The 25,310-nt window shown below is 35.6% G+C and overlaps 1 protein-coding gene across 5 annotated transcripts in view; it reads left to right on the top strand.

Annotated features, from left to right (window-relative positions):
• Positions 1 to 25,310, top strand: part of LRRC7 (leucine rich repeat containing 7) — a 533,218-nt gene that overhangs the window by 191,961 nt on the left and 315,947 nt on the right. For all 5 annotated transcript variants that reach the window (XM_082418775.1, XM_082418774.1, XM_082418778.1 and 2 more), the window contains exon 3: positions 9,722 to 9,924. In XM_082418775.1, coding sequence (XP_082274901.1) covers positions 9,722 to 9,924 — 203 coding nt within the window. The remainder of the gene's footprint in view (positions 1 to 9,721; positions 9,925 to 25,310) is intronic.

Raw genomic sequence — 25,310 nt, 5'->3', positions numbered from 1 at the left:
ATTGGGTGTGGTTTAAGGTAGAGCACAGACTTGGAAGTACTAGATAAAACAGCTGAAAAGTAGATTAAAGAGAGCTTGACTGTCAAGCTAAAGAATCTTGTAGACCAGCCTTTCCTAAAATGTGTGATTCAGAAGACTAATTCCTAATTACGGTGATAAACTATAACATTTTACATGTTTTAAATTTTAAGTGGTTTAGGAAACACTGGTTTGAACAAAAATAAGCATATTTCTTTGTCACAAAACCTCTCTGAGCCCTTAATTTGCTAACACACAGTGCTTATTTCTTAGAAGAAATACGACCCAGAGACATGGACTGGGAAATACTGCTATTGAAAATGTAGACACAGTGAAGCTTTTAGAACTGGGGAATGGACATGCATTTTAGGGGATTAATCAAGCTGCTTAATGTGTAAATATATAAAATGGATAAAACTCTAATATTTTCTTTTAAAGCAATTATTACAATGTACAAGTATGGATTTACTTGCTTAATATTTTGTTCAATATTTATCTCCCTCACTATCCAGGAAATTTATTAGAGCAGGGAACGTAGCTCTTTTACTCACTGATTTTTCCCACCATATAACCCAGTACCCAGCACATAGTAGACACTTAATAAATATTTGCTGCATAAATGATTGTAAAGGAAAGATGTCTGGAAATAGTATACTTTCGTACTGTATTACTTTGGGCAGTACTACTAGGAGATGATATGGATCTGAACTAGATTGACTGAATGGTAAGGAAAGGAAAGGGAAGACATTGAATGTCTAATAGAGAAGGAAATAAAAGAGTAGTAAAAGATGACTCCAAGGTACAGCATTAAGAGAATTAAAACACAACTAATCAAAGCAAGAAATCAAGAGGGAAAACACAGTGTCTGGTACAGAGTAGGAACTTAGTAAATATTTTCATGTTCTCCTTTAGACAAGTTGAGTTTTATTTAAAGATAGGTGGCTCATTAAGCAGTTAGAAACTAAATCAGGGATGATGGTTTATATTAGGAATCCTTCATAGAAAGAGACTTTCTGGAGTCAGTGGATGAAAATTCCTGGGAAATATGTGAGGAAGGAGAATGGAAGCATTTCTATTCTTAAAACAACTCACTTGTCTAAAAGCAGAATTAGAAGTATTAAAAAAGCTTTTTCTTGGTACCAGACACCATGCTTTCCTTCTTGATTTCTTGTTTTGATTGCTGATGTGATAATATCAGCATTAAAGACCACTAATGTGTTTATCCTAATAACAGTCCATTGATCTTCGTGAAGACAAACTGGTTTCCTTGTAATGATATCAAATCAAATTGTGGATAACAATTGCAGGCTTTCAGATATTGTAATGATAAGATGAAAACAAACCCATGAAATCTGAGTATTTTTGAAATGTGAATATTTCAACAATCAAAAAACAAACAAACCTCAGATGCTCCACTTGAAGTCCAAGAATTACCATGTATGTTGTCTTGATAAGGGAGTTTCAGAGACTACTTCAGGTTAGGTAATGGTTTTAAAGATGTTTCTTGAAGTAGGACATGGAGAGAGTTTGGCAGGTTTCCATATCTCTGTGGCACACTTAGTGAAGCAAAGGGTTTCTCAGTGAATAAATTAGAAACATTTGTCATTTGAAAAATGTAAGACTGTGCCAACTAATGAGGACAGCCAGAGTATTTATCACAAGAAATCTTGGAAAGATTGAACTTTCCCTTATCCCTTTAACTTTCCAGGGATGAAATATTAGGCAAGGGTAACACTGGCATACATGGGTCTAAAATCCTAGAGAATGCAGTGGTACTGGAAATCAGGTGTTTTGATACATATATTCTTATTGCTTGGGTCAACTTCTGCAGGCATATTTCTCAAGTGGTTGAAATTCTCTTTGGTTTAAATTATGAATAGAGAAGGATCTGATGACTGTAGCAAGATGAGTCTTTTTGCTGTTTCACCTATGTTAGGCCATGTTAGCGAGCCCTGCTATTTAAATACATCTGACTCAGGGAGAGTGTTGAAAGGGAGACTGTTGACTGCATGCTGTGGTTATAGAAAAAGAAAAATGCCCTTTAGCTATTCAATTCAGATTTTAAAATATATATATATATATATATATATATATATATATATATATATATATATATATATATGATTCAAGAGAGAAGATAATCCATGCAGTGAGAATCCAAAAAAGATAATACTGTTATCTTTGATTTAAGGAATTTATTGGAAGGACTTTAACAGGAAGAGATGAATACTTGTTTTCCTCTTGCCTTTTTAAATCCCTTTGAAAAACTGAAAATCTAAGAATTCCTCTTTTGGATGTTTGCTAAGGATAGCAGTAAAACAGGAAATCTGGTCGCTTCTGAGTCAAAGTCCATACACTAGATGTGAAGCCGCATGCTTCTACGGTATACTGGGCAATGGTCATGTTTCAGAAAAAAGCAAAAGTTGCTTCTATATATCATGTATGAAACATTTATGTGCTTTCTTGTATGTTATGCTCTACTCATTCTACCCTACTGTATTTTCATACTTTTGGCATGCAAAAAAATGTTTAAACTCTTATCACCAGATAAGAGAACAATGTTATTTCCCTCACTGCTACCCCATCATTCTGTTTGCACCTATGAAGTAGTCTATGTGTAAATAACTATCAAGTGTGTGAGTGAGTGTGTGTGTGTGTGTGTGTGTGTGTGGTATAGAACAACTAGTAAATTCATGTTTGATAAATTCTCATATGCTGATCTATGTGTATCACTGTAAATGTAATGCAGGGTCTGCTAATGGGAAAAATGATGACTTTGGGGTCAAGAAAAATGAGATCTAATCTCAATTCTACTAATTACTCTGTGTGTGACCTTATGCACATTACAGACTCACTAAACCTTAATTAGTTTATTATTGAAATACAGAAAATAATATATGAATGCTTATTTGTCGTGAAAAAAAAAGGTGATAAATTGTAAATTGTTTTGAAATTTTGCAAGGACTATGCAAATAAAAGTCATTATAATCATCTTTAATTACCATATTCATTTACTAATACAGTTAATGTTTTTAAAGTATCTACTCTGAACTAGATACTAAAGTTACTGGAAATATACAGTGTTTAAAGGCTAGACATGGTCCCTGTCCTCACAGAAGTTTGAATCTAGTGAACAAGATTGATTTGAATATGTAATTAAAATGTGATCAAAGGGTATGGCAGCATATAATTGAAACATATAGAGACGATGACATACAGAATTGGAACATATTGAATAAAGAGAGGCTACTTTCCCTTCTAATCTAAATTTATTTTAAAGAGCAAGGAAATGTACCCTGTGCAAAGGCAGCCCTATTTCTGAAGGCCCTAGTAGAAGAAAGATCATGTAGTCCTAGAAATGCAAAAGAAGCCATGAATAAGAAGAACAAAGAAAACAATGAGAAGAGTGGTACCTGGCCAGGCTGCACAGAGAGCTGAGTGTGAGTGTGGAAGAGAGCAGTCAGGCCAGAGGACCATATCATACTTTTAAGCCACAATAAAGACTTTAGACTTTGTCTGGAGGGCAGAGAGGAATCATTGAAATATTTGAAGAAAGAAGGTGACATAATAATATTTGTGTTTTTAAAGGTCACCCCAGGTTCACTGTGGTGGGAGAACAATAGAAAGAGAGAGACAGGTCCATATGCAAGAGAAAATAGTTTGAACTATGTTGCTGGGCAGTTGAAATGAAGAAAAACAGACCTGAATCAGGATATGTTTAGGCTCTTGAAGGATTAGGACTTGGTGATTGTTGGATGTGGGAAGTGAGGGAATGAGAGGAGTCAAGAACATTGCCAAGCTTTCTATCTTGAGAAACTAGGTGAACTGTATTGCCATTCACTGAGACTGAGAGCACAGGAGGAGGAGGAGGAGGTTTGGGCAGAAGAGTAATTGACAACACTTAGTGAATGCTTAAAACTTGAAGACACAATTCTATGAGCTTGGTATGTACTCTGTTATCTTAGAGATGACTAAACTGATAGAGGTTAAATATGTGCTGAGAGTCACACAGCCAAGGAGTTGGCTTCAGTGTCCAAGGTCTTGACTACGATGATGGGCTCCATACCTTTGAAGAGCATCATTTCAATTTTGAACATGTTATGTTTGAGATGCTCATAAAACACAAAGTTGAAATGATGAGGGAAATAAATCTGAGTAGAAATTTGAAAAACTTTATAGCCATCACTCATCAAAGTTAAATGAAAAGATTTGGGAAATGTGAGTGAGATTGTAAAGATCGAAAGGGAGAGAGCATACAATTGGAAGGGCAACAAGCCTAGCCAGGGAATAACTCTCTAATACTATAAATGTCAATATTTGCTAGAGAAGATGGATCTTCTTAAAAGATTGAAATTGAGGAACCGAAGTGGAAGGATAAATGTCAGAAGATTGTGAAGTCAGGGGAGCCAAAGGAAGAGAGTGTTTCTGAAAGAAAAATATAATTCTCTGTCCAATGCTCCTAATAGGTCAAGTAAGAAGGGATTAAAAGTATGAAGGGGATTAAAGGAAAACTTTCTTTTAAACATGGAAGTTAATCTCCCACCTTCCTTATTGATCTGTACTTACAACCAAAATTCCACTAAACTGAAAGAAATTCTAAGATGCATATACTCACAAAGAGAGAGAAAATTGAAGAGAAGACACCAGGAGATAAGAGATTTCAACAAATTTTAAGAAGACAGGGAAAGAAGATGTAGTTTATATTCACCTATATAAAAAGTACGTTGTCAGTTACATTATAAAGCACCCACAAAGGGATGTAAAAATTGATTTGCTTCATAGTCTTCCTTAGAGTCTTGGAGACAACAGGTACCAGACAAAGAACTGAGGAGACTTAGTACTGAAAATAGAAAAATCGACTTAAATCCTTATTTACAAAACTGCATAGCTCTTCCCAGTGAATTTAAGGTCTTTCTTCATCGCCAAAGAATTCAGAGACGATGTGATAGGTAAGAATCAGATTTATTTAGATAGAAACACACTCCACAGACAGAGTGTGAGCCATCTCGGAAGGCAAGAGGCAAGAGGCCTCAAAATATGGCATGGTTAGTTTTTATGGGCTGCATATTTCATAGGCTAATGAGTGGGAGGATTATTCCAATTATTTTAGGGAAGGGGCAGAGATTTCCAGGAAATGGGCTACCATCCACTTTTTGGCCTTTTATAGTCAGCCTTGGAACTGTCATGGCACCTGTGGGAGTTTCATTTAGCATGCTAATGTATTACAATGAGTGAATAATTATGCTCAAGTTCCACTGGAAGTTGAATCTTCCGCCATCTTGTACCTAGTTGGTTCTCACTAGTTTTCATCATGTACTATGGCTATGTCATTCTTTTAAAGGTTGTGCCCTGCCTCCTTCCCTCCTGTTTCATAGCTATGCCTCAGGCTGAAGATCAGAATATTCTTTGTCTTGCTGCCAATCGTCCTGCAGTGATACCTATTATGCATACAAAGCTTCCAATTAGTTCTTTAGAGAGTCACTCTTCAATATTGAAGGACAGCCAGGGATCACCAGATATTTGTGGAAGACCCCTATCATGAAAAATAAAGACCAAAAGAAACAAACAGAAAATGGAACTCAGAAAAAATACAAGGAGCAGGGGGAAAAGGCAAAAAAAAAAGTCTATAGCTAATATCTTCTTAGAGAAATGAAATGATATGGCACCCTGAAATATAATCATGATACTGTTAAAAAGGAGCATGCATTTAGGAAGCAATTTTTGAACAATAAAAATATGTTATCTAATAAAAGATAATACAGGAGATGTATTTAGAAGATGAAGTTGAGAAAATCTTCCAGAAAATAAAATTAAAAAACAAAGACATGGAAATTACAAGAGAAAAAATAATTAAATTACTGGACATTTCCTACATTCAACTAATCAGGATTACAGGAAAAGAAAATAGAAACAATGAAGAGGAGGAGGAAATCATCAATTAAATAATAACAGAAAATTTAACATAATTTAACGATAAATGCTTCCAAAGTGAAAGGGCCCATCTAGTACCCAGTACAATGGATAAAAACACATCAAAGCACATTGTCATGAAATTTCAAAAGACTAAGAATAAAAGTTCTAAAATATTTTGGGAGAGGGGAAGGTGGGCGTAAAACAGGATTTTGAATAGTAATAGAGCTGGATTTCCTGACAACAACCTTAAAAGCTAGAAAATAATACTTTAAAAATGCCTTCGAATTTATAAAGAAAATTATTTCTGACCTAGAAGTATATATCCAGCCAAACTTTCAATTGTTTGTGGGTGAAATGAAATCATGTTCGTATATGCAGAGGTCTCAAAAATGTTCCTACTGTAGATTCTTTCTCAGTAAGTTACTGGATGTTATATTTCACCATTGGATATCATAGTCCAATAAGTCTAGAAAGAAGAGACATGGGGTCCAGGAAATAGGAATAAAACAGAAGGAAATGTAAAATTCACAGAATGACAGTGAAGAGAAATTACAGGATGACACACACACACACACACACACACACACACACACACACACACACACACACATATATATCAGGTCTAGAAAAGTAAAGTGACCACTCCAGACTGAAGCAGGAAGATATAGTGCTCCTGAAAGATTATTCCAGGGGGAAATATGACAGATTACACGTTTTTCACTATACCAAGAGAAGAGGAGATAGTCAGGAAATTGAATTAATGAAAGACACATAGACAAACCAAACAAAGAAAAAAAAAACACTTTTTAAAGAAACAATAAGAAGCAGAAGAAATAAAATGTGACTGAATTACAGTGATATTTATAGCTATAATAAAATAAGTACTATTAATTTAAAACAAAATTGCTATATATATTTTGGTTAGTTAGAAGTTCGTTGAGACTTTGTTAGAAGAAAGGTAAACTACCATGTTACATACTAGATATCTGCAAGGGAAAAATCATGGAGTAGCACTACAATCAAGTTACTTAGAAATTTCAGATGGAAAAAAAGTTGAAAGCTATAATGTGTAGGGAGCATAAATCAGGAATGGAAGGAGTTCTGATTGAGAGATAGTCCATGAATCAGATACCAAAGTCATCAATGGGTTCTAGAGGTGGTAATGAATGATATGAGAAAGAGTAGAAAGATGTTACTACCAGGTAATGAGACCATCAGAGGAGCAGGACTTTTTTTAGGATGAGAGAAGATTAATAATTTTTAGAGAGCAAGGGAGGATATCAATTCCACTTTCCAACCTTGAAGTGTTTAAGGTATGAGAAAATCAGCATGCTCCACTTTTAAAGGCTATAAGTGAACCATGTTTTAGTTGAGACTATGAAGGGGAGGAAGCCTTCAGTGGAGAGAATCAATGAAGTTATTGATCATGACATAAGGCACAATTTCAGAGTTCAGTGGGATTGAAGAAAAGAGAAGTTGGGTCAGGGGGAAAGCTCAGCACATTGTAAGAATGAGACAAGGGACTGAAAAGATGACCAAAAGAGCCTACTTTTTTGATCAACAAAAGGGAAAGCAGTCCTAAGTGAATTAAATTGCAAAAGTCTTAGTGGACAGTGGACACTCTGGCCAAATGGTTTAGGTCCAGGCCTGGATGTTCTCTTTTTTCTCTTCATAATAAAAAATTTGCAATTGCAGCAACAGATGGGTATCAAGAAATAGCTACAAGGTTCAGCACAAAAGGGTGAGTGCAAGGAACTGGGCAAAAACAACATATGAACAATTGATTCCTCACCTGTGAGTCATAGAGACAGACAGGATACACACCTTGAGTCAGCTCGACGGCATCACAGCTGGGGTGTCAATGTGGCGACTAGTGATAAATTAAAAACCTAGGAATTTTTCAAGACTTCTCCCTCTCCCCACAGCACCCCTTCCACCTCTCATCTAATCCATTACCCACACTTTGGATTCTCCTTCTTAAATACCTTTCCAGTCTATCACTTCTCCCCATCCTCACTGCCACTATCATAGTCTGAGCCAACATCACTTACCTTTACAACTGCAATAACCTCAAAAACTATTTACTAGGTACCTAATATATGTCATATATTTATTAGATGCATTTACTGGCTGCTTGATACATGCTAGATCCCATGTAGAGACCAACCTACAATCAGGGCTTTCAAGGAAAGTCGAGTAAAATAAAAGTTACAAAACCTTGTGATTCAAGCTCCCAGAAATGAGAAGTGTAGGAGTTCAAGAGATAGAAAGTAATGGAGAGGAAAGACCATCTTCTTAATGTTTTTAGTTAAACCTTCTAAAGATTACCATGTTCTTATAACCTTCTATAAGAGCTGACTCATGAACCTGTCCCAAAATATAATTTTATTAATTTCATAAGTAAAAGAAGGAATAAAAATGGCTTTGGGCTGAACTCTCAACATCTCTTAAGCATACTGTATTCATTTGCCTCCAAATTTGATTTAATCTAAGCCATTGCAAAACAAAATGCTATATTATTTTTGTGAACTATTACTACTTTCTCTTTCGGCAATAGGTTTATGCTGATAAGTAAAAACAAATCAATGAATAAAATGCAAGTTTCAAATTGATGCTCATTCAGTACTATTTCTGCAGATGGCAAACTGTGTACTGTTATTGTGAATTCAAAGATGAATAAGACAAGATCCTCTCCTTCAAGAACTCACCCAGTACACAAGGAAATAGTACACATAATTAGGAAGCAATATGATTAGTGCCCTGGGAGCTCAGAGGAAGACGCTATTCATTTATCCTGGGGAGACATTCACAGAGATAGTGACATTTTAGTTAGAATGAGCAATTTTTCAAGCAAATTATCAGTATATGTTGGTGGTTGGGGAGAGAGTCCCAAATGTATCCATCTATTCATTCATGAATACATTTTACAAATGTAAAAATGAACAAAACACAGTTTCTACCCTCAATAGCCTTGCAGTCTAGGGAAAGAGTAACATGAAAAACAGTAACTTTAATAAAGTGTTATAGATGCCATGATACCAATTTTGTGCAAGATTTCATGGCATTTGGTCATTTTAACCTAGAGAAAGACATGCCAGGATGTCACAGAAATTTCTACCATGATTTTTTCTCCCATTAAAATAAAAGGATTCATAGGCACAGATTCTTATTCTGAAGTGAATAACCAATACAACTGTAGCTCCAACAGGAGCTTTGTTCAATTCATCTCTCTATCCCCAGTACCTAGTTCAACGTTTGGAGCATATTAGTTATTTAATAAATAATTATTGATTAATGGAACAAATTTGAGTCAAAAAGAGGATATCATAAACCTTATGGGTAAAACTTGACTATTTCACAGAAATGAGAGAAATGTGTTTTTTTCCAGCAAATTCTGGAGGTTTCTGTTCTGCACTGCAATTTGTATAAAATTTTAAAAAATCATATTATAGTTCCATGTTTCAAGTGTTGAGTGTAAGCATTGCACTGTCAGGATTGTATTCTGGCCCAGTTCTGCCATTCCCAAACTGTGTGATGATGGGATTCTGACCCTTTCTGAATCCATTTCTTTATTTGTTAAATGGGAATAAAAACATGTCTTTACATACCTTGGAGAGCTGTTTAAGGATTAAATGATCTACTGCATGTGCATGTCTTATGTAAACTTTTTTAAGGCATTATATAATTATAAAATATACAACATAAGTAAATTTCTAAGCTTTAAATATTATAAGAATGCCTTCCAAAGGCAGGTGGTTAAGCAGGTGGTTTTTTTTCTGTTTTTCTCTAGTGCAGTGCCTGGAGATGACCACCAAGCGGAAAATCATCGGCCGTCTGGTGCCGTGCCGATGTTTCCGAGGTGAAGAAGAAATCATCTCAGTTTTAGATTACTCCCACTGCAGCCTTCAGCAGGTGCCAAAGGAGGTCTTTAACTTTGAACGGACATTAGAGGAACTTTACCTAGATGCCAATCAAATTGAAGAGCTACCAAAGGTAATTTTTGACAACCTAAAATATGTACTTCAAATGAGTATTTCATAACTCCAGAGACTTGGCATAATGATAACGCTAACTACAGCCTTCTATCTAGGTAATTGACAAATCATTCAAATTAATATAACTTTTCCCAATATTCTCATTACCTTTTAATGCGACTCCATTTGCAACTTCATGTAATATGCCAATAACCAACTGAGCTCCATTGAAATCATCATTTTATGAAATATGCCTTTTTCTTTTAACTTAAGATGATCTCCAAGAAAATAACAGGTTGGTGGGTTGAGATCAATAGCTTATGTTTAGAAAAGAAAGGGAAAAGATGGTACTCTCTATTCCAGAACTGAAAATTTGTATGTTGTATGTTAAGGTGACATTGTTTTAACGCCTTGAATTATATGTTATAAGTCTAAGAAATGCTTTTACATACACACACACACACACACACACACACACACACAAAGAGTCAAGTATACTATTATAAAAAACATCCTGTTATTTCTAGAATTTGAAATCTTTGGTTATTACAAACATCACTGAATTTATATGGCATACAACTTATAAATATAGTGTAGCTAAAATTTTTTAACTAATGTCAAACTTTATACACACATACACACACATTGCCATTATGACGTTGTGCTATGCAAAGAAAATGTCTCCTATGACCAGAAAACATTGGAGAGATTAGCTAAAGTGGACTAAGGCCACACAGCAGAAGGTTCAAAATCTAAATCATTGGATCCTATTGTTCACCTAAATAAGTGACTCGGATTAAGTAGTTGGAATGGCATTCACCCGTGAGGAACTTAATGGCTGAGAGGGGAAAAATGTCATGCAATACATTTCCATTGCTTACGCTAAAAAAAAATGCATGTTAAATATCCAAGAACCAGAAAAAAAAATCTCCCATCATAAAAACTAACTTAATATCAAAAGCAGAGTAAAATGTTCTGATCAAAAGGATTTTTGAATAATTGTTTTCATTTAGGAGGATGGATTACGGAGTTTATATAACACTTCAGAGACAGGAACTATTTAATGTGTACTTCAAAACCAATATCCTTCATTTTTGACAACCTATGTGTATAGTGTCATCTTGAATCTTTGCCCAGGAGGGCTGAGTCAGGCCTAAAATAATTTTGGCCATATGGATTAACATCCAGATTGCACATAAGTGGAGGCTGGACTGAAATGGGCTGTGTCTTCCACCAGGCTATGAACTACCTGAGGGTAGAGGGAAAGATCTTATTCGTCTTACATGAATCTTTCATTCTTATTCATCTTTGCCTCCCTGTACGGGAGGATACATGGTGACTTTCACATAATGGAGACTCGATCTATGTGTTGTCGCTGCTAGATGAAACAATGCAGAGAACTTCATATACTATAGGACTTGATCAGTAAGACTATATAAGGTTAAGCAATTCATTAATGTGGCATTTAGCTCTAATTTAAGAAATTAAGCACAAAGTTTTGGGTTTTTTTAGGTCAGGTCAATCTAGAATTGCCAGATGAAATAAAGGACATCCAGTAGAGTTTAAATTTTAAACTAAAAAAAAAACAGGCCATTTTTCAGTATAATTCTATCCCAAATATTACATTGGATATACTTATACTAAAACACAAAACAGTTTGTTATTTCTTTGAAATTACAATTTAACTGGGCATTTTATATTTTTATTTACTAAATCTGGCAGCCCTAAGGCAATCCAACCATTTAAAATCTTTTTCTAGATGCATGCAACAGAGTCTGTAAGACAAATAGTAAAAACACATGGTTAATTAATCAAGTACATACTCATTTAATATCTACTCTGCTACACAGTATTTGAAGCTTTTGGGGGTTTATAATAGAAATAAGTCTCAACCCTTGCTCTCAAGGATCTGACAACCTAATCACAGAGAAAACTGAAGCCTTAGAGGTGAATACACAATAAAGTATAATCAGAGACAAAGAATCAAATCCTGTGGTAGAGCTTATGTATAGAGAAGAGTTCCACTCTTGGAGGGGATGGGGAAGGGCCTGCCCAAAAAGCACAGATGCAAAAACTAAGATGGAATATACATAGAGGGGGAGGAGAGGAGCAGCAAAGCTGTGAAGAGTCTGCAGCTGCAGGTGCAAGTGGGCGAGTGCTGACATATGTAGGTAGAGTAGGGAGAACAGAGGGAACCCAGATTATGAAAGGTCTTGAGAGTCACACAGCATTGTTTGACTTGATGCATCAGGCAGAAAATGCCATTGGAGAGTTTTACATATCAAGTCAGTCACTAGGGGCTTAATGAAGAGAGCTTGGATTAACAATAAATAACAATAATACAAGTGAACCAAGGATTTAATAACACTTTTGCAATGTATTAGAATTCAGGAGAAATGGTTATCTTTTGTTATTGGTATGCTTTATGTATTTCAAAGACCTTTCACATAATCTCTCAAGGTTTCTTTGACTCCCAAGGTTCAATATTATTAGTTTCCTAAAACAGCCCTGTAAGTTCCTTTCTTCTAAAGTATCTGGTATTGAGATATGATCTAAATTATCTGACTTTGAGATTTGATTATAATAATACATGGATATATTTGTGCATTATTAGAAAAATAGGTAAATTAAGAAACAAAAGGACTGACATATCAATTAGGGCTCATTATGTGTGTTTCAAGTAATACAAAACCCAATCCAAACTGATTTAAACAAGAAATAGGCTTGATTGGCTCACAGAAGTGGAAAATGCATCTCAGAACAAGCTCCAGACTTGGTATGTTTCTATTTGCTTTGTGTGGGATCAGCTTTATTCTGAGGCTGGCTTTCTCTCATGCGGCAGAATGGCTAGAACTGTTGTAGTGTTCACGTCCACAGCATCCCAAATTAGACATTTTTGGCTTCTGAAAACTCTTTCTTTTTCTGAGAAGGACGAGAAGTGTCTCCCCCAGAATTCTTCAGTTAACTTGCCCTTAGGTCTCATTGACCTTAATTGTGTCACATGTTCATTGTTGATCCAGTCCATTTGCTATGGGATCCACTATGTCAAGAAAAGTGAGATTACTCTGATAGGGTTAAACAATGATGGGCCACCTCTGTGGGGTTGTGGTTACTGGCAGCAACACAAGGAAATGAGGTGGAAGAACTGTTGGAGAGATTACCGCAATGTACACTACAAACAAAATGCTGTAACATCGCTGTTTTGCGAGGAAAAGTTCCGCTTAATCAAAGTTTGTAAGGACTTGTAGGCAAAGTATTGAGCCCTTAGGGGATTTAAACCTTTCAAAGTTAGATTAAATAAAGTATTTTTTGTCTGCCATCTTATTTTACTGTTTTCTTGGTATTATTTTGACATTATTACCATTGTGATTTCAGATTTATTGAGTAATGAGATGACCATTTGTATTCTTGCTATTACATTCCGGCAAGAATTACCTTTTACACATTTAAAAAATTATTTTCGTTCAGATATTTTATACTAGAATGTTCTAGCTGGCCAAGAGTCTGTACTGTACATTCTTATAAAGCAGGTAGATAACAGAGTCAAGGTTAATGGCATTAAGAAAAGAATGTCAAGAGTGTGTCAGAAAAGATGCAAAAAATAGATATGAAAGAACAGGTAGTGTTTTGATTAGGAATAGTTCAATCTGTGTTGCTTAATTTTTTGTAGTAAAAGGTAAAAATACAAAATAACATGCCTTTCACACAGTGATAGAAATCCGCACAGCTTATAATTTAGTACTGCTTTGCTTGTTATTTGGAACTGGAAACTTAAAATTATAGACAGAGTAAGAGATGATCACAGCTGTATATTATATATGAAGTAATAGAGTGGAAAGACAAATGTGAAAAAAAAGAGCAATAAAGAGAAAACCTACAGAGAAACTTCTTGAAACTGAAGAGGAACTTTAAAAAAGATTAAAGAAATAATTTTGGTAAAGTCAATATGTGACCAAAATTGAAAGACACAGAGTGAATTTGGTAGAAGAGGTTAATTTATCCATGTATAAAAGAGGACGGGACTAAATCTGCAGTACTGTACTTACAAAGTTTTCCCCATATAAACTATCCAGAAGTATTTTAGAGATTAAGAACTTAGGCTTTGGACTCAGACAAACCTGGGATTAGATCCTAGCACTGCTAATTGGTTGGGAAAGTATTTTATTTTCTGAAAGCCTCAGTTTCTTCAGAAACTGGGAGAAACTGTTTAGCTGGGAAAATAATATCATCAACTCCTGGGATTAGACAGATAGATAGATAGATAGATAAATACATAGGTAGATACATAGGAGGGTAGGGTACTTGGTGTGATAATGTTTGTGGAGTACCTGGAATAGAAAAAAATCAATAATTTGTGTTTATCATTCTCCTACCACAGATAAAGGAAATTTTCCATGTTAATTACCCTGGGTACGATAGTAAGATTTTGTAACATTTCAAGATAGTTCTGGGTATTGACTCTCCAGCAAAAAATGTTGTGGCATGATGTCATTTCTAACTGAAATCTCCAAAGACAGCTTCTAGAAAAACAATCCTCTGCCCATAGTGGGTGATAGGTTACTGACCCAAACAGCTACACCTGCACATTTGTGAGGGCTAATACCACCACTTCCCCAGAGAATTTCCTTGATTCACAGAATCACGTTATGTCATTTTTGAGTAAATGCAACTTTGGAAATTATTTTATTTAAGCCCTCAATTATTATAATAAGCAAATCAAGGCCAGAAAAGTTAATTAATTTATCTTAGGCCACATGGGATATTAAATTCCTATCCAAAACTAAAACCAAAGACTATGTGTTAGTTAGGATAGAATAGATTATGCTACAGTAACAAGTCAAAATGTATCACTAAAGTTTTGCTTTGTGCCCCATGAATGTTGGCAGGGACCACTGCTTTCCAAGAACCTATAGCTAGTAACTAGTCCAACTTTCCCCTCAGTGCAGAAATGTCTACCTCTTATTTCTATTATAATAGTCATCCAACCTCTTCATGAACCTTTCTGTTATGGAAGAAGTCACTCAATTAAGAAGTAGACCATTGTATTATCGGAAAGTTCTGATTGTTAGAAAGTTCTGCAGTATGTTAATGGTGTAGATCCATTCACCTGTCTATCCATCTAAAACTTGGCTGGACACTCAGAGTGCTACTAAAATTATTAAGGCCTGCCTTCCCTGGACGAGGAATTATTCTTCTGGCATTACTGCCTTGATCCTTAAAATATTTTAAAGGAATTCATAGAGTTCCTTAGAGTACTGTTTTGCCTTAGAGTTCTGTTTTCCAAGACAAGTTTCCAAGTTCCTTAGACCGCTTTTCAAGGACATGCTTCCTAGATGCTTCATCATCTTAACAATATTACATCTAGTGTAGAATATTGTCAGTGAGCTAAGAGATGTTAGAAAAAAAAAAGCACCTCCATATCTGCAGTTGCTTCTTCTGGGAAGAAGACAGACATTGAGGTGCCAGGCAAGGGCTCCTGAAAAACACTTGCATGGTGCTCACGACTCTGTGTTGGCCACTCATGCAGGGCTGTATAGCTAAGACCTTGATCATCCAATATAAAGCAGACAAAAATTTATCAAAGAGGGATATTTTAGACTGGTGAAAATTTTATCATGGCATGGATCCAGTCGTTGGCCATGAAATGGAAGAAATCCCCACGGACTTTTAAGAAAATAAATGAGCAACAAAAATGCACCTGAATCATTTGCTAGCAGCCAGCAGGTAAAATAGAGCTCTAAGTTAATGACCAATGAACGGGTTCTGACAACTATGTTGGAGCTGTTTGTGCCGAGCCTACACATAAAAGCCAAGCAAGCTCTCCACTCAGAGATTTGGTCCCCACTCTTTCCTCTGCTAGCGCTGCTCTTCTACATGGCCTGCTGCTTCATTTCCTTCAGGTCTTTGCTCAAGTATCACCTTCCTAGAGAAGCTTTACACATTATCTTACACAAAGTAACAATGCCCACCACTGCCACTTACTCCCCCAACAAAACTTTAGGCTTAATTATATCTCTAGAAGATTTCAAGTACAATTCAATAGTGTTAACCAGTAATAAGATACTGCGAAATAAGTTTTCATTGTTATAAAACATTAGCATAGCTCCCTCTGAAACAATGTGTATTATTTTGCAGAGTAAGACCTCTGACAGTGACCAGAGGTAAGGAAGGACAGGAAATGTGGGCACATACCTGCAGAGAACAGAGAAAATCAAACTCTCTCATTTAATTTGTTTTTTTTTTTTTTTCTTAACTTTTGATGCTGATTCTTGGGGTTGAAGTGAGGTGAGATAATTTTTGTGGCTCCTCCATAATCCACTACTTAATATTGTACACTCTGCATTTTTTTCTTACTCCCAAACTCTAAGTACTTTATCCACATAAAATAGAGCTTCGACATAATATTTTCCCAAGTTAAGGAATGTGCTCTTTGACTCTAGAAGCAGTCAAAGGAGGGATGTCAAAGAACATACTTTTACATGTATGGTGGTAGAGGGTGGAAAAAGCCCTCTAAGATTCCTTTCATACTTAACGTTTTGTGATTCACTCATCTGAGATTCATTTTAAATAGATAAAAATGATGAACAATATAAGGAAGGATTCTGACAGAGTAGTGACTGTAGTTACTGGTTATTATCACAGAAGTATTACAGTAAATGTAAGTTCTGAAGAGAGAAGACCTAGGTTTAACACAAGTTCTGACACAACCACATAATGTGACTTCAGACATCTTACTTAACCCCTTTGAACCTTAGCTTCCTCTTCTGCATTAGATTTATTTCTGCCCATCTCCTAGGATTACAGTGAGCACCAAATAATATAAAGTACATGAAAGCCCTATAAAAACGGCAAAGTGATATATAACTCTTGAGCTAAGAGAAATAGCTTATTTTGATAAGAAAGGGCATATGTTTAATGAAGTTGATTGACTTCTTTAACATAAATTTAGACAAATACAGTACTACAATAACAAAAAAATGTTAATTGGTCAACAAATGGCTATGATTTACTATTTAATATGGATTTACAGTTGTATCAGTTTTTGTTTTGATTTTTGTTTTTTTATTATAGGCCATAAAAAGGTATGGTAAAGATGAACATTTATTCAAAATATATCTCAGGCTCAAAATCAATAAGAACCTGAAGACCTTTACATGAAAAAAAAAGGGTAGAAACCAAGAGAGCTCTGAGTTGCTGCACAGAATTCTCAGCACAATGACAGTACGGACCACACACTGCTGCTCTTGTGAGGAGTGTACCTCCAAACACCCCCATGTAACCATGACATTTATTCAAGATTCAAATTCCAGATGCCTCCCAAAATATTATTATACAGTTAAGGATGCTCTTAAAAAGAAGGTTGAGGTTCTAATGAAAAAAGGGAAATGGATTCCAGACAAGCCAAAAAAAACCAAAGTGTCCTCCCATATTCTACACATCATATATCTGCAATTTTATTGATTCTTTCTTCTTTTAATTCACTGATGTCTGCTACTTAGAATTTGGGAGCCTGAAGCCATGTTTTTCTTACACCTTTAAATAAAATTGTTTGAAATCAAGGACACTTGCTTATTTTGTGAGAAGTCTAATGACATCAAAGGAGCCAGAGAAGAAATATTTTAGGGGGACAAATTCTGAGTTGCTTGTTCGTAATTATGATTTGTTTATCAAAGCTTGAATGATCATTGGTTATTTTTTTCTTCTACTCAAGAGGAATCTTTCAAAGTAAAAGAAACTACTTGAATCACTATAGTTGCTGATTAAACAATTGTCATGTGTAAAAAATATGAAAAGCTTTGCTCTAGATTAAACATGGGCTAAATTTGCAAATGTAGAATATAAAAGCTGCCACTTCTTTAATAAAGTTGCCTCATTTTTAAAAACAAATTTTACATTAACAGGTAATTCCTTAAGTGTTTGTCTTGTAGAAACAGAATTGTCTATAACCATGGCATGTTACATAAGTAGCTCCACATATATCTATGGAGGGTTCTCTGAAGATCCAATAAAGGTGAAAAGAATGACCTCTTCCAACTCTCTCACTCCCTCAAAGGTGTTCAGTGTGCATAGTGTGAATTTAGTCTGTCCTCCAGTGCCAAAGGTATAGAATTCATCTGAATATGATAAAAACCATGTCCAAAATAAAACTGTCACATGAGTGATGCATAAATAATCAAAATCTGACTCTGTTTAATCTCTTGCCTGAAACATCTTTATCCAAATCTGTTCTTTTATTGCAATCATTTTGGCATTCAAATGCGTAGGTTTTTTTTTTTTTTCAATAAATAAATAATGTAGATGGACTCTCTAGGGGCCCAAAGGAAAGTAAGATGAAGGACACATTTGTCAAAAACATTGTTTATATGTGGAAAATTTTAGATATTTTTTTCTTACTCAGATTTCTATTTTTGTTTACAATGTTTTATTGTTTCAAAAGTTTATAGTATCAACAACTCTTTATTATGTGTGTCAGTGAGAAACTGGGACTTCAGTAGTAGCCCAGTTTTTGAACTGTTTTATCTTCCAGCTAAAGACTTACTCATCCCATCATTTATTGCTAACCTTTACCCAAATATCAAATCTCACTGAAATTTCAATGAGAATGAAACTCATTTGCTGATTTTTACTACCAGTTTTTGGGAAATTATATAAAAAACAAATTTTAGGTAAAATATATCCATTGATTTGCTCACTCATTCAGCAAACCTTTCTTGAGTATCAAATATGTGTAGACAACTCTTCTAGAGCTGGAGATACATTACTGAGCAAGACCAACAACTTCCTGTTCTCACAAAAGTTACATTGCTGCAAAAAAGGAATGAAAATAATATTTAAGAGAAAATGTTAGATAATGGCAAGTATCATGATGAAATTAAAGCAGGGAAATTTCTGAGAGACTACTTTAGGTTGAGAGGACAGTAAATACCTCTCTAAGGAGTGACCTTTTATGTTGTGCTTTGGATGATAGGGGGAATCAACCAAGCAGATCTGAGAAAGAGCATTCCAGGCAGAGGAAATACTCTAGGGTAGGAATAAGTGAGGCATGTTCAAAGAACAGAAAGAAGATGGATGTGTAATGAGTGAAGAGAAAGCTGTATAAGGTGCAGTAGGAGATGTAGATAGACAGTGGGGCTAAATCCTGTAAGTTCAAGCAAGCCAGGAAAGGGCTTAAGATTTTATCCAAAGTGAGATAGGGGGCCACTGAAGAATTTTTTTAATGGTGATATTAAATAACTTATGTATATTTTTAAAAATACCACTTTGGGTGCAATGTGGGAATACATTGTGGTAAGTTAAGAGTGGAAGCAAGGAGATTAGAGGCTACAGTAGTTATTTGGGTGAGAAGTTGGTAGTTCAACTAGATTGGTGGTAGTGAAGAAAATAGAAGCATGCTCTGTAGGTAAATTTAATAGGATTTGCTATTAGAATGGATTTGGGAGATAGGAGATTAAAGCCTGAAAAGGGATTTAGAAAGAGTTGCCATTGATAAATTAGGAAAACAAGGAGAGAAAGAGTTGCTATGGATATTGGAGGAACCCATGTGCTGTTGTCATGGAAGCTAAGAACAGAGATGTTTTAAGAGAAGAAATTGACTTAGATCAGAAGAGGTACCATTGTATTTGCTAGTATAGAAGTAATTGGTGACCTTGATAGGAGTAGTTGGGTGGAAACCCAATGAAGTGGCTTGAAGAGACAATGGTGGATATATATATATATGATATATACATCTCTCTTAAGAGGTTTTGCTGAGAGAAAGCAGAGAAATGAGACAAGCTAGAGAGAAGTTTGAGGTCAAAATAAGCTTTTGTTTATTTGTTTTTTAAGATCAATGACATTAAAGCATATTTGTACACTAATGAGAATAAATTAGAAGAAAGAGGGGAGAAACTAAATGAAGGAAATTGATGGGATAATTATATGAGCAAAGTCCTGAAGGCAAAAGGACACAGGATTCACAGAATGCATGAAGGGGTCGCCTTTGAGAGGAACAGGCACATTTCATCCATTTTAATAAGAGAGAAGAAAGAAAATATGGGTACAGATGATGATGGTTGGTAGGACTTAAGGGACATGATGGATATTGAAATTTAATTCAAATGATAGTGGTCTCAATATGTTAAAGAAATACTGGAATCAGTGAGCCAAGAAGATGGCAAGTGGCAATCCTACTGTGAGCTGAGAGCATGGGAGAATGAGGTATGTGAAGCTTAGGGTTACAGAGGAATATAATCTACAAAGGAATTAAGGTTCTTAAGTATATAAATTACCTATATTTTGTGAAGTTTTTCCTTGAAGTGGCAGGTAGTTGAGAAACAGATGCAAAAGCCAAGTTCCTCTAAACTCATATTAGCTCACATGCCTGGACCAGTGTATTAGCAGTAGAAAAGGAAAAGAAGACAGATGGAAGAGGTAAGAAAAGAGCAGAAGACAGGAAATTCAACATTTATTGAGCATGTACTCTGTGCTAGGCACTTCATATGAAGTAGCTCTTTTGTCCTTAGAGCAACTCTGACAAATAAGTTTCGTTATCCTAATTTTAAGTCCAAGGACACTGAAGCACAATGAGTTTAAAAGAATTTACCAAATGTTATACAAGTAGAAAATGGCAAAGTCCATAGAATAGAAACTATGGACTAGCAATAGAATGTTACTCCAAATCCCATGTCCTTTCCACTTGACTGATCTGAAAGAAGACCTTCCTTCTAGAATTTAGCATTTGTCTAGACTGGAGGATAAACAAGAAGGAGGAATCAAGGATGATATGATTTTCAAACTAGAGAACTGATACAATTAAAATGATATTAAAAATGATATTATTAAAAATATATTGGAAGGGTCTATTGTGTACAAAAACATGACAAATTCTGCTTTAGGTGCAAAATGTGAGCTATCAGCCGAGCATTCTCACAAAGACCCCAAAAGATGCTGAGAGATCTCAAACTGAGCCTCATCAGAGCAGGGCTGGCAATACAAACCTATCTTCCAACCAGAGATCAGAAACAAGCAGCCATGTTTTGTTTGGCCTATTTTTGAAAATGAGCTGTAGCCAACTTGTAAAATACCAACTTTTACAAAAAAAGTCCAGATTCCTGGCCTCTATTTAAAAAAAAAAAAAAAAAAAAAGGAAGATCTGGTGGTGTCCATATGCTCAGTAGGTAGCAGTTAGGTGGGACTTAGTGTCTCATATCAATGGGCTCTTTTGATGGAGCAGATTTAGCTTGCCACAGATCCCACTCAGGCTGCCCCCAACAATGAAGTTACCCATCTAGGTCCTATAGGAAATTGAGTTTGCAACCGAGTATGTATATTCATTAATTTCCTCATGAAAAAATACTTACTATGGGCCAGATACTTGCTAGTCACTGGGAAAATAATGACTGAATGGATTTAGGTACTCTTTAGCAAGAAAAACAGACATTGAACAAGTAATTGCATCAAGTATGTTGCATGCTGTCTACTATGATGGGTGGGAAACAATGGGTGTTTTGGAAACATTCAGTGGAGTTCCCCCTGAGGAATATCATTGCAACTAAGACACAGATAAGTAAGAAACTGTAGGTTAAGTATTGCTTAAATATGTAGTGCAAAAGAGACAATGGGAGAAATGAGGCTGGAGAAATTGTAAAGGCCTTCCATGCTAAGATATGGAGTTTGAATTTTATACTGAAATTTGTGGAAATTCATTTAAAGTTTTATCTGGGTAGCAGCAAGATCAGATATATATTTTAGAAAGATAGTTCTAGCTGCACTAAGAATAGACATAAAAGGTTAAGCCCAGAGGCAAGGAGACCAGTTAGGCAGAGCTTGTAGGAATCTGAGAGGTGATGGTGGCCTGGCCCAGGGTAGTGACCCTAAAGATTACACAATGGACACAGAATGGAGAGGATTTGGGGATGCAGAATTTACTGGGTTTGGTCATCTGTTTGATATCTTGATTTCTGGGTAAGGAGAAAAACGAGTCACAGGTGACTCCCAGGTTTCTACTAGAGGATGTGAGAGTGAACCAAAAGAAGGAAGATATGAGATCCAGGAAACCAGAGCCCAATTCAGTGGAGTAGCAAATGAGTATCTGTGGAAGCCATGTGTGCATCACAGTGACAGAGCTATCTGCCCATACTGGAGCTGGCTATACTGGGTGCAGGAGTGAGGTCCTCCAGAATAAAATGTGGGCCTAGCAAAATCTGATGTGCTTTAGCATTTTGAAATATTACTGTTGGGCATTTGACAGAGCTGCTGGAGCATCTGGAAACAATTAAAGATATATGCATAGAAAACCAAGCAAATAAAAAGTGAAGAAACTTCAAGGGGAAAAAATTTTATGAGTAAAAAACAAACACAATGTACAAACAAACATTACTGATTTAACCAAAAATTCAGAAGTAAGTGTACTGAGAAGATGAAGAAAAAGAGAGTGATGGTGGTTGTGGTGGTGCAAAGTGATATGACTTTTCAACTGAAATATATGAAATAAATAGGCAATGTCTGCAATTGATAACCAAGAAGTAATAACGCATGTGTGTTCTCTAGAAATATAGACGAAAATATAAGAAATAGTATCTTAAACAGTTTAAAGCAACTACCTTTAGAGGAGGAATGATAAGATGCAAACGATAAGATGCAATGAATTGATATAATGCTTTTATAAACATAAAAATTAATTTCAAAATAATAAAAAGAAAAATAAGAGAATTGAGCTGGAATAGAAGAAGCACCAGGGGTTAACGTTTTGGTAGCATTGACCAAATCTGACCATATTATGGTACTTTCTTTTGAAAATAAGACACATTAGTAAATGTGAATATCTGATGCTCAAGTAAATTGTAAGGTATCATTTGAGCAAATTAAATGACATAAAAAATGAAAATGTAAATTTATAAAGGAGGGTCAGTATCTGCTATCTATTCTTTTCAATTGTTCTTATAATAGTTAACTGATTAATACAGGTTTTAGTGTTATTCATTTCCCAGCTCCGTCTTTAGTATATGAAGTGGTTCTACATCAGAGAGAGCATTCTACTAATGCAGCAATTTGGACTCCCAGAATGAAACCGGCCTTTAGGAAATTGATGGAGGATTATTTCTCTAGTGTATTTTTTAAGTGTTTTTTTTTTCTAAATTTGTTTCATTTTTATTTGCTTGGTTTTCTATATATTGATCCTCTAAACTTCTAGAGAAATAATTTCTCTAGAGTGTTTATGAGGTTTAGAACAATTTCATGATCCAATTCTTGACCAGGGACTCCTGGGAAGTCAGGCTATTCTCAACTTGATATAGAAACATGGGATTATGTCAGTGTGATTACAATGAAGTTGACCTAACATAAAACTGACCTATAGTGATATGTAAAAATCAACATGTAAACATTTGCTTTCAAAAATTAGTACAGATATGTTAGCATCTACTATATCATACATGTATATTTTTCTAGGTTGACAATTAAGTAAAAGATTTCTAAGAGAGAAAATTATATATGTTATGGAATCAAACACAAAATTCATCTGAATTATGAAGACAAAAAATTGTTTTGGTTGTATTCTGTTGTTAGAGGTGCTGAGGTAGACGGTGAAGAGGCCCTTGACTAGACTCCATAGATAGTGAACAGTCAGGTGCTGAGCGGTGACGGAAAAGAAGAGAACCCAAGGATATGAATAATGTAAGCTCACAGATTTTGCCTGCTGGATGGTATATTTAACTTCAAAGGTCAGCTCCAAAATTTCACTAGAACTCTAGTTGCTGAGATGAAGAGCAATTAACAGTGAAATGTCTGGTGTAGTGGAAAGCTGTAGAGGTTTAGAATCAGGCAGATTTAAATTTGAATTTGAATTTGGGGAAGGTTTTCAATCTCAGTTTCTCCCCCATCTAGGAGATACCATCTACCTTGTCGGACTGTTTTACCTACATCTTATTTTTGTTAGCTACTGACCTTCTGGTAATTTTTCTTCATTGTTACAGATTAAATAACATAACATATGTGAAGTGTGAGTATGGGGCCTGGCAAAGCATAAAACCTTCAACAAACGTTGGCAATTTTTATGAGCTGTAATACCGTAAAGAAAACCAAAAAGTTGACTTTCTTCTATAAAATGAGAAATGATAGGATCACTTTACAGAAAGGAAGTTATTTTCTTTTCTAAATTAATAGTGATATAAAAAGAGAGAAAATCTTTTGCAGATATCTTTTCTTTCAAAATTTATGTGAAAATTAATTTTAACAAAATCCTAGAGATTTTATCCTTTCTATACAAAGGGATGGTTTGCTGTTTCTGTAATGAACCCAAAACAGCAATACATGAGTTGAATCTTGACCAGAGATGACAGAAAATAACAATAGTCTCTCTCTCTCTTTAGAACCTTTTTGCTGCTTCTTGATTTCCTGGTAACAATGTAGCCTTGCTGTTGATTTTTCATTTTGGCACGTGTGTATATGTGTGCCTGCAACTTGACTGCCTAGAGAGTTTTCTGTTTTCTTTAAATTTGAAGTGGATGATAAACGTTTGCTCTCTTTTTTTTTTTTTGAGGTGGCAAAAAAGGTTAATTGTGTTGAATTTAAGTCCCATGGCTCTCAGTTGTCTCTTTTCTGTGTGACAGTGGCCTTTAATAGGAATAAAGGTTCTCTTTCTTTGTTCTAAATAATTAAGAACTGACTGGATAAACGCTTGCATATACGTTCACCACGTGAATTTACTCATTAACATTCATGGTGGCTGTTTCTTCACTGCCCGTGAAATGCTGCCATCAGCCTGCAGAGAAACTGCCTCCGGAGAACTGGAGCAGGACCAAGGCCAGCAGGGCGGGGCGTGGGGAGGTGCTGGCAGACAGAAGTGGCAACTCTGTTTAGAAGCACAGTCAGGGAACTGAGGGAGTGAAGGCTTCTAAGGAAGGAGTGATGACATTGTCAAATGGAATAGGGAGGCCAAGTTAGGCAAAAACTAGATAATCCATTAAATGGGGCAATAAAGTTTCATTTGTGGCTTTTACAATAACAACTTCGGGGGAGAGGAGGAAGGAGCTTCTTGATTTCTCTAGGTTACCGCACTCATCCATCCTCACATGTTCAGCCACTGTACTGAAGACTCACAGATCTCTTGCGCCAGCTCAGCCCCACCCCTCAGTCCTCAGATTAAATGTGTGTTCTGGGCCTACTTGAATATTCACACAGAGCACGTCTGATTTCCCCCTAGAAGTCTGTCTCCTGTCCTATGTTCTCTGTTTCAGTTGGTGACTATCCATTCAGTCCCAGCGCCAGGACCTTGTCATTTTTTACTCTTCCTACTTACTCACCTTCCACATCACATCAGTGGCCAAGTCCTATCACTTTTGCCACCTAAATATTTCCTAAATCTGCTCTCTCCACCCTATGAACAGAGGCTTTGTCAGGCCCTCATCATCTCTCAACAGACTAAAG

Source organism: Balaenoptera physalus (genome assembly GCF_965194825.1).
Source record: "Balaenoptera physalus genome assembly, chromosome: 1".
In the NCBI taxonomy this organism is placed as follows: domain Eukaryota; kingdom Metazoa; phylum Chordata; class Mammalia; order Artiodactyla; family Balaenopteridae; genus Balaenoptera; species Balaenoptera physalus.
This window is presented reverse-complemented; position numbering and strand designations above follow the sequence as displayed.